The 10,296-nt window shown below is 37.6% G+C and overlaps 2 protein-coding genes across 3 annotated transcripts; one reads left to right on the top strand and one right to left on the bottom strand.

The window, feature by feature from the left end:
• Window positions 1-94: 94 nt before the first annotated feature.
• Window positions 95-7,527, top strand: ldah (lipid droplet associated hydrolase). Of its 2 annotated transcripts, none has more exons than XM_058615245.1 (7): window positions 95-394; window positions 1,456-1,602; window positions 2,129-2,263; window positions 2,955-3,124; window positions 3,899-4,139; window positions 4,624-4,706; window positions 5,561-7,527. In XM_058615245.1, the coding sequence occupies exons 2-7, from the start codon at window positions 1,464-1,466 to the stop codon at window positions 5,747-5,749; spliced, it is 957 nt and encodes a 318-aa protein (XP_058471228.1). In that variant the 5' UTR covers window positions 95-394; window positions 1,456-1,463; the 3' UTR covers window positions 5,750-7,527. The 2 variants fall into 2 exon arrangements, with proteins under 2 accessions (XP_058471228.1, XP_058471227.1); XM_058615244.1 differs by lacking the exon at window positions 95-394 and adding an exon at window positions 871-997.
• On the bottom strand, window positions 6,601-10,148 carry alkbh1 (alkB homolog 1, histone H2A dioxygenase). The gene is made up of 6 exons (XM_058615243.1): window positions 9,921-10,148; window positions 8,778-8,886; window positions 8,501-8,663; window positions 8,293-8,383; window positions 7,569-7,762; window positions 6,601-7,190 (listed from the first exon to the last, which is right to left on the bottom strand). Exons 1-6 carry the CDS (start codon window positions 10,056-10,058, stop codon window positions 6,737-6,739), a joined length of 1,149 nt encoding a protein of 382 aa, XP_058471226.1. The 5' UTR covers window positions 10,059-10,148; the 3' UTR covers window positions 6,601-6,736.
• Window positions 10,149-10,296: the final 148 nt, after the last annotated feature.

The raw sequence follows: 10,296 nt of genomic DNA, 5'->3' as shown, positions 1-10,296 counted from the left end.
CTTTTGTCATTCTCTCTCAATATTTCCGTATATGTGGGAAAAATATTGGTAGCAGTTAAGCCCAAGTTTGATTCATTCATTCATATAATTTGTGACATATGATGTAAAATGGGTTAGGGTTAAACATAAACATAATAAAGTTACTATACCGGTTTTTAAACTTATATTTGGTTGAAAGAAAGTTACATCTTCAGAAATAGTGAAAGTGCTTCTTTTGTGTGTAATGCAGCCTCTGTAAAGTGCAATATATTCCTTAATTTTTTACCAGGACGTTGGCAAGAAATTGAGTACGTCTTTTCCACAACCATGGAATATGTCGTCCAACGTTGATGTGTAAGAAATGAGAAGCTCACTGCATCAATTGTTGTGGACCTGAAACATCGTAATCGCTCGAGTAAGTAAAGCTCTTAGCTACTGTATTTGCTTAGCTAAATCCAGGTGTCCACATTTTAAGTCAGGCAGTGTATTTTGGTATTAAACATGTTCAATTAGTCTTTCTGTTGTATAAAATAAAAAGGATAAAAACTTAGCACAGGTGTTACTAATAACATTAGAATAATTTAATGTAAATTAGTCTCACAGAAAACCAGCATGCTGTCTGAAGCTAAGAAAACTAACTCTGCCATCATTCATCTGATTATTTACACCTGTCCATTATTTACACCTGTTAAAATTGGTGCTGTAAAAAAGGTTGCTGTAGCTGTTTCGTTCAAATACAAGTGTATTTATTTACTTACTTCTGTATTCATATCTCACCTCTATGCTCAACGATATGGCCTAACTACCCCTCCATAACGATAGGGGGCAGTAAGGTGGTATGAATTTAGGATAAAATCTCTTCTCCATAAAAGAAGTAAGCTGTCGCGAGACCAGAGCAACCCGCCCACTCGACCAATCAGAGGCCAGCAGGAAGTCTTGATTCTTGCACAGAAAAGACCGGCGGCTCCGAACGATGATATTCTCGTCTTAATTTTCTTTTTTTCACCGTTATTTGGAGGTAAACATATTTAATACATATTATATACTTGCCACATAGCGACAGAGGAGCGGATACTCGAATTCCAGCTGATGTCATACAGTAACTTTGTTATTTGACTTGGTGCGTGTGTTACTCTCACACCAAATTGCATTTAAAATCGAATGAATTTAATACGATGTCATACTGGTGGGGTATGATATCTGATAATATAAATTACCGCACAGCATATTGTATTCAGACCACAGGTCCATCATTCGGCATCAAAAATTCTGCAATAATGTCATACATTACTTTTTAATATCGACTTAATTTATTTGTTAGCTCTTTTGAATATACGATAAATGTTTTTTTATGTTGTAATTAGGCTGTTTTGCTGTCGGAATGAGGTCTCTAACGCACCACATGCAGGACTTGCCTTTTAAACCCTGACTCAGATTAAATGAATCACCTTTGGACCTTTTTTTTTTCCTCCACAGCTGATGAGATGCAGAACATGGGGACAGAGAGCAGAGAGGAACCAAACACCGAGTTTATCTACTGCTGTGGAGCAAATACAGAGCTGCTCAAATATGGCGCCTGTCACTTACAACCCACACACAAAACTCTAATTCTTATCATTCCAGGTGAGAAAGTCAAATATTCTGCAATATTCTTTTTTTTTTTTTTGAACAACCACTATATTATACTTTGACACTAAAGCTTTTTTCTTGTTACTGTATATATATGTATATATGTATGTATGCATATATATGTATATATATGTATGCATATATATGTATATATATGTATATATGTGTATATATATATATATGTATATATATATATATATATATATATATATATATATATATAAATAGACTGTAATTAACTGTTATATTCACACTCGATTTATCTGTCTATTATTTTTACTATTAACCGAGTACTTGTTCTCAAACCTGGAAATGATGGCGATTTTCTCGAATTTCTTGATTTGACTGACCACAAACCAAAATGATACGGTTTTAACAACACTAATCAACAGTTTGAAGAACGTAAACAACGTAATCCGTCTTCTCTTCTATGGTAGTATTTATCGTATCATGCACAATATGTATGAAAGCATTTGCTCATAATTTCACAGTCTCAGTCATGTTTTCCTCTCCCTTGCAGGTAATCCCGGTGTTGTGGGCTTCTACAGAACCTTCATGCAAACACTTCATCACACGTTTGGCTACCGCCACCCAGTGTGGGCTGTAAGCCACGCAGGCCACTGTGAACCTCCTGACTCCATGGACATGGTAGAAGGTATTATTTTCAAGTTTCCACCCTAGTTCACTTGATTTGTGTGGATGCCTTTCATTCAAAGTCTGCAAAAAAGGTTTTTAAATGGATGTATTAGGATAAACCCCTCCCGTATCGTGTATCATCTTGTATTTGAGTGTGTCCCAACATAGATGACAAACATTTAGGGCTTAAAGGGGATTTTTTTTCTAGTTTCACTGCCCTATTTGAAAAGAAATCATTAAAACTGAAATATGTTGGTTTGTGGATACAACAAGACATCTGAGGTCATCATCATTTTAAGTTTTGGGAAACACTGATTGACATTTTTAAACATTTTCTGACATTATATGGACTAAACAAATACAAATAAAATTGAATTGAATTGTGGCCTGATAGTAGCAGCTGAAAGGCTGACTGAGGAGGATGCTGGTAAATTTGGATTGCCTTTTTTTTTGTAAAAACCTGTGAATTTAAATCCTGAAATTTAAATTGGGAATATTTAATAGTATTTAATAGTCTTCATTTCCTTATCTTATTTCTAATTTTCTACATTGTTGTATGCTGCTCTAACACTGCAAATGCCTCCATGTGGGATGAATAAAGGATTATCTTATCTTATCTTATCTTATCTGTGTTAACACTCAGTTAATATTAATTCGGTTGTATTATATTACAGGAATCTCAAGCTTATTTTTGCCTTTTCTTCTTACAGATGGCTCCACAGCAGCAGAGAGGGATGTGTTTGGTCTGAACGGGCAGATTGAACACAAGCTCGCCTTCCTCAGGAAACATGTTCCCAGAGAAACTAGTCTGGTCCTGGTTGGCCACTCCATCGGCTGCTACATTATTCTGGAGATCATGAAGAGAGACCCTGAACTCAAGGTAAGTCACTAATCTGTGGCAGATAATGCCGTTGAAACACAAACCTTATCTATCATGTCTGCATTATAAAAGGAAGCAGATTCAATTACATGAACTACCACCTGTTTCTATTTTATTTTTTACAAGGGTTAGGGTTACTGAACAAAACAATGACCCACAATTCTGTCTACAAACCTACAAATACAACATGCAAACAACAACAACAAACAGGCTGTTAAAGTTAAATAAACATAAACCTCCTATAACTTCAGAGTTAACCACATGTAGACAAATAAATAAAAGCACACTGGATAAGAAAAACAAAGCAAATGGGCCCAATTAATTTGAACTTTTTATTTATCCGTTTCTTTTTAATAATTTTTATCCACTTTTTTCTTTGATATACTATTTTTTATTTATATTTTATCATTTTAGCGACCACACTGGTGAGACAACATTATGTATGTATGTATGTATGTATGTATGTATATATATATGTATGTATGTATGTATGTATATATATATATATATATATATATGTATGTATGTATGTATGTATGTATGTATGTATATATATATATATATATATATATATATATATATATATATGTATGTATGTATGTATGTATATATGTGTGTGTATGTATATATATATATATATATATATGTATGTGTATATATATATATATGTATAAATAAGGACTGATTGTAGTGTACTGCGCTACAAAAGTGCACTCATTTTATAATTCCCTTTAGCCCCAGTGATATTGCTTTGTATATTTCTTTTTTTTGCAGGTTCTGAAAGCCGTCATGCTGTTTCCTACCATCGAGCGCATGGCTCAGTCTCCTCAGGGGAAGGTCATGACCCCCGTGCTGTGTCACATACGTTATGTGGCCTACCTGCCTCTCTTCCTGCTCTCTCTGCTGCCGGACAGACTAAAAAGCAGCCTGATCAAACTGGTGTTTGGTGGCATTCGCTCTCTGGACACGAGTGTCGTCCGACCGACTGTAGGTCTGCTCAGTGGAGACTGTGCAGGTTAGTAGAGCTCGGTTTATTTGTATCCGTATGTGTTTAATATGTTATGTACAATTCTGTTTATGTTGGAACTATTTTGCAGAGTTTATTGTTTCTCAGTTTCTTAAATGTTTTCTCCTTTGCTTCTTTTTACGACAAAACAAGACATTCTGTGGTTTATATGGTATTGATCAACATTTTTTAAGAGTTTCTATTATTTCACTTTTTATGTTTCTTTCATTTACAGTGCCAGCTGTAAATTATGGATTTGACTTTATATCTATTTGTTTATATAAATGAACACAATGTGGACTTTGTCATTTACTTGAATGACTGAGCTGGCATGTTTTAAAGTTTTTTGTTTTTTTTAAATAAAGGAGAAATCTGTATGTCCTCTTGCAATCTTTCACGTCTCTTGTCCAAACTGTGGCTTATCTCATGTCTGTTGCATACGTAATTGATACCTGAATCAAAAACAATGACAAAACAAATGTCCTTTTTGCAGCCAATGCTATGTACATGGGTGGCCAGGAAATGAAGATGGTTCTGGAAAGAGACAACATAACCATCAAGAAACATCTTCACAAGGTAAGAAAAGATTGTCTTACTGAATGCACTGTGATTCTCTTGAGGCAGATGTTAAATCCCTTGTATCCCTTAGTATATTCTAAACTCCAGTGCATGGGAGCTAGTGAAAGTAATGCAGGGTTCACAGCGGCTAATGAGATGCATTCAAGAAATCTCCACAAACTAATAGCTTGCTGCTGCTGCCGCTGCTGCCACTTTGTGACAAATTAGGTTGTCATTGGAGTTGAAACACTTGTTTTTGTTTAATATATTATTAATCAACTTTTTATAATCCATTGAATAATCAAATATTAATTCCCATCCTTAGTTCCATTTAGCTTCCTCAATTGCACGGTACATGCTGACTGAATGTCACACTGTGCTGTAGGGCTGCAACTAAGGATTATTTTCGATTCATCTGATGGTTATTTTATTTAATTAATCGAGTAATTGTTCCATTAAAATTTTAGAAAATGTTAAAAAATGTTGCATAACATGTCAGAAAATGTCGATGAACCTGGAAATGATGACGTGAATAGTTTCTGGTTTCTTTATACAGTATATGCTCCATATAACAAAGAAATAAACAAGAACATTTAAGATGCTGAAAACTCAGAATGCTTGTTTTAAATATTGAAAAAACAAACAAACACTCAAACGGATTTATTTATTATCTAAATAGTTGACTTCTAATTCACCATGAATCGTTGCAGCCCTACTGTCCTGGCCAACAAGAAGTGCTCATTATTAATGTTATCAATAACACCGGCGCTTTTCCACGAGTGAAATGTCAAAATGGTTTGATTGAACACCATAAAGGCAAAGTCAGAGACAGAGAGTCATCGCGTCAAACAACAAATGTGTTGTGTTTTCAGCTGATATTTTATCACGGAGCGACAGACCACTGGTGCCCCATGCAGTATTATCACGACATGAAGCGGGACTTTCCTCACGGGGACATCCGACTGTGTGAGAGAGGGCTCCGTCACGCCTTCGTCCTGGACGCAGGAAGTGAAGTCGCCAAGATGGTGGCAGAATGGATTCATGGAGATTTGAGGACATGAACATTTTTCACGCTCTGATCTCCATGACAACAGTCAGCCTCCAGAGCTGCCAGCCACAATATTCTGTGGCAAAGATAGATTTTTCTAACAGTAGCAGAGATCAAGGAATTTAAATTAATTCATTTAAAATGGTTTTTGTGCTAGAAAGATATCAAATATTACTTTTAATACAAATCATTTATATATTATTTATATAATATTTAGTTTGGAATTAGATGGGAAAAGGAAATGTATTCATTTCTAACACTATAGAGCGTGTTGTATACAGCATCAGCCTCCAATGATAAAGTAAGACAACATTCAAGGCACAACTCTAGCACTTCTCACATTGATGCAAGGTGAGTGTGAATAGTTTTTTCATGTTGCATTTTTGCACGTGTATGGAATATGGTCATTCATCGTATACATGCCTTTTTGTTTCCTCTTCTGTATTTTTTACTGGCCAATGTCAGTAGCTGTGCTTTGAAACATTAGCATCACAACTACCTATGATTTCAAATCTGTGTTTTTTTTGTCTCTTCTGTCACACTTTTTAAAATAACTTTTATCATTGTGAGAAAATGCATTTAGGAAACGGAAGGAAAATGTCTGAATCATGCATCATTAGTCCATTTCTGTGTGACTATGTGCAGTTTACAGTAAAAAAAAAACCCATTTGGAGGGTTGTACTTTCTGAAAGTTCAGGAACCTCTGAATCTGCTCCAGGGTTTTTATTTCAGTTTGTGTGTCTTCTCAGCCTGACTTGAATTTCCTGTTGTCATTCCATTTTACTTGCAGTGTTTGCGTTCAACACTTTTGGTCGGCATGCTGTTTAATTATAATAAATAATGAATCACCGTCAAGCTGTCTACTACATTTTGACCTAGTATTGTTTCTTTTTAATCCAGACGACCAACATAATGACATTGCTGCATAGGAGAAGTCGGTATCTGATGCAGATAGTCTCAGCAGTGTTTTTTTAACCACTTCAATTTGGTGTAGTCTCTTTCATGCCTTTACAACATCAGAGTCACCGCTACTGCTCCTCTTCCTCTTCACGCTGTCTCCATCTGCTGGTCTGTCATGGTACGTGTCCGTTTGGTCTTCAGTCCTTGATGAGGGGGGATGAGAAGGTGTTTCTGGGAAACTCTGTCCAGTCCCCAGCACCTGTCGGACAGTCACATTCACTCTTGAGCTCTGGATGTACTTGGAGCACACAGTCCAGTCCTGCTCAGGCATCTGCTCCACCACAGTGCTGTCCTGCGGGGATGAGGCCGGACTGTAACTCTCCATATCTAATGACGTATGTCCTTGCGGCGCTGGGACAATGCGGGGGACGGCGTGGTAAAGGAGACGGCTCTGTCCCGACATGATCATCACGTCCCCACTGTGCATGTACATGGCAGTAGGGGGGTCCTGCCTGCAAGTACCTCCCAGGAGGAAAATGGCCGACTGCCCAAAGCTATCAGAAAAGACAAGACATTGAGTGAAAAGGGAGAAATATTTATCTGTGGTTAACCAAGCTACAGATATGATCGTTGTTATCATACTAGGTCTAATTACGAGGTTACATTTTAATTTTAGTCTTGCTGTATCATTAACACTCGCAGGCCTCGTCCAATATTACTTGGACCAGAGGATCAAGGATTCAAAACACCAGCAGGTGGTGGGACACCACATTCTTGCACAGCATGCTTGTCTGGGTGTTTGTTGTCGTTTTTATGTTCTCTGCTTGCCAAAGATATGTTGTAAAAAACAGAGCAGTAAATGAATTGAAATAAAAAATATCTGCAAACAAGGCATCGGTGGCGTTGGGTTTAAAACGTGTCTCTCCTCTCACCTGAATGACAGCAGCGGTCGGCTGTGATCCAGTTCTGATTCGTCCACGTGGATTCCCAGAGAGGAATCGGATCGGTAGTAGTTGAGGATTCCTGCCTCGGCTTTGAATCCTGGAAACCCACAGGCGGCTGTTATTTGGGAGGACAGCTGGTGCAGGTCAGCTGGGAAGGGAGTGTAATGGTTGGCAGAGTAAGTCTGTGAATGGAACATTAAAGGAGAAGCAGTGTATGAACACACAGTAATAGAAAACTGGCCATTAAAACTAATTATGATTGCTGACTTATTCTATTCTTAGTTTATTTTCTTTATTGCTTTAATAATCCTGTCACTAAAATCCCTACTGTTTTTAAAGAGGGAAAATTAGTGAGTGAAAGAACCCCGACTTTAATCGGCTTCATAATCTGTACATTCCTTTACAAATATGGTGATCGTTGTTGGCAATGTCCGTAATAATGTTTTCACTTTTTAGCTGTGAATCAGAAATAATCTGTGGACGTCGTGGCTAACGCTGTTAGTCATCCTCAGGAAAAGGGGCACGTGAGGTGAGTGAGATAAATCGGGAAAAAGTTCATTGTGACTGATGAAAGTCTAAAGTGGAATGTGAGATCCAGACGTCTGTGATTCTGACTGTTCAACTCACCTCTAACCTTTTTCTAAAGTCAGAAATCATATTAATGTGGATGTTTATTTGGATGAAGCCAAACAAATTGGTGTGTTTGGCTTACCTTGGTATCCCAGTTGTAATGATACCCCAGAGTGACCCAGCGCAGCCGCTCCAGCAGAGTCTTAGGTTCATTCTTTCCAGGAGGAGCACGACTGTGGAGGGAATCAAACATTTAAACACTTAGGTCTGTTATTTTTTTACAAATAAATGAGTTTGGTTTATTGGCCTTGGTCGGAATTGTCGGAGGGAATGAGTAAAGTTGGTCTCACCTGAGGCCGTGTAAGCTCTTGCCCCAGATGTCCTGTGTCTCTGAGGGAGACATGTGCATGTCCAGGTTGCAGACATTGGGCTTCTGAGGATAGGTCTTCAGACACTGTCTGACCCAGAAAGGCTGGGAGCCCAGCAGGAAGGGGTTGGAGATGAAGACGAACCCTAAACAAAATCAGATTGTGTCCCATCAGCAGTCATAATGAAAAAGTGTGAACTGATAGATATTTGATTTATGTCAAGAAATGATTGTCTGTCTTTGGATTTGTCCTGTGTTACCTGGGTAACCGTGTAGGCTGAAGGCCCTCCAGTCTCTGACGGGCTGTAACCCAACTCTAGCAGCCTCCATATCACTCACTGCACCAGGGTCCAGTTTAGCTGCAGCTATCTATCAATGACACAGACGCACACAGCAACATCCATCATTATATTGTCTTTTAAAGGAACTGATGTAAATGTTAAAATATGACCGCAGCTTTTCCTCTCAGTCAACCCCCTTTTATGAAAAGTGTGATCAACTGATCTCCTCGCCCTTCAAGTGTGCAGGACAATTTATGGTAGCTTTCATTTAATGGAAGAATAAGGAAGTCTCACTCTGTTTCTTTTGTCGCTTTTGGGCTAAACAGAATATCAGATAAGATTTTAATTGAACAAACATTTGTCAGCAAATGATTGAGGAAGTTTCAAGGATGGATTGATAGATGGGTGAATCAGGGAAATCTAAACATCCAGCATGACAGTGATTGCATGTTTGACAAAGTTACGTTATCTATTACCTGAACAACATAAAATTGGCTAAAAATAATAAAGAAACAAAATGGTTTAACAATGTGAGGCAATAGACAGACATTACTAGGGTTGCAACAATTAATAATTAAAATATTTGTCAACTATTTTGATAGTCGGTTTGAGTGTTTTCTTTAATAAAAGCTCCTTAAATGTGAATATTTTCTGGTTTTTACTTGGAGGAACATCAAAAATACTGTTCTACTGCAAATGTGATCAGAGTGGAGCAGAGGAATTTTGACCAGAGTCCGTTGAAACTTAAATCAAACCTTATCTCTCTCGATCTAATTCCACCATACTAGTGTCTGAAGTATTTGAGGAAGAGGAGGATGATGAGAGCGCAAATTATCTGATTGGGAATAAATCTGTCTCCTGTGAAAAATCCATAGTTGACATTGCTCGACCTATTTACACCACTGTATTTAATGTTGGTGATACTTTAAAAGCGCAATAAAATATTCAAAACGTGTACCCAAAACACATGTAATAACTATTTTAGTTACGTTCAGTGATTACTATGATAACACAGATGGAAATGCCTGAGAAACCACCACCTGTCACTGTCACGTCAGTCACGTGACTCCAGTGAGCCAGTTTTGTCTTTAATTTCTTAATATTGTTTTATCTTCCCGTCACCTTATGGCTTTGAACGCCTCTGGAGAAGTCAATGACGTCGCTGAAATCTGGCGGAGGGTTTCTTCTCTTGTAATATTTGAATATTTTCCGAAAAGCGTCTTCTCCACTTTCTACGATAGACACCGCCATCTTTGCCATGACTTCCCTTCTTCTTCTGAGGGTTTAAAGCAGAGCAGGCAGTACAAACGCCCATTACTGCCCTCCACTGGCTGAATTTGGGAGTTACCCAGGCAGGGTCAACATTTCAACTCGGTTCAAGCTCTCAGAACTATTGCAATGAAAAGATGAAGACAGTACAGCACATGTTAAAACAAACTTTAAAAAAAAAATACTCTTAAAATAGAGTTGTTGAATTGTTTTGTTACCGTCTGTGGTT

This window comes from Solea solea, chromosome 18 (assembly GCF_958295425.1).
Source record: "Solea solea chromosome 18, fSolSol10.1, whole genome shotgun sequence".
Lineage (NCBI taxonomy): Eukaryota > Metazoa > Chordata > Actinopteri > Pleuronectiformes > Soleidae > Solea > Solea solea.
This window is presented reverse-complemented; position numbering and strand designations above follow the sequence as displayed.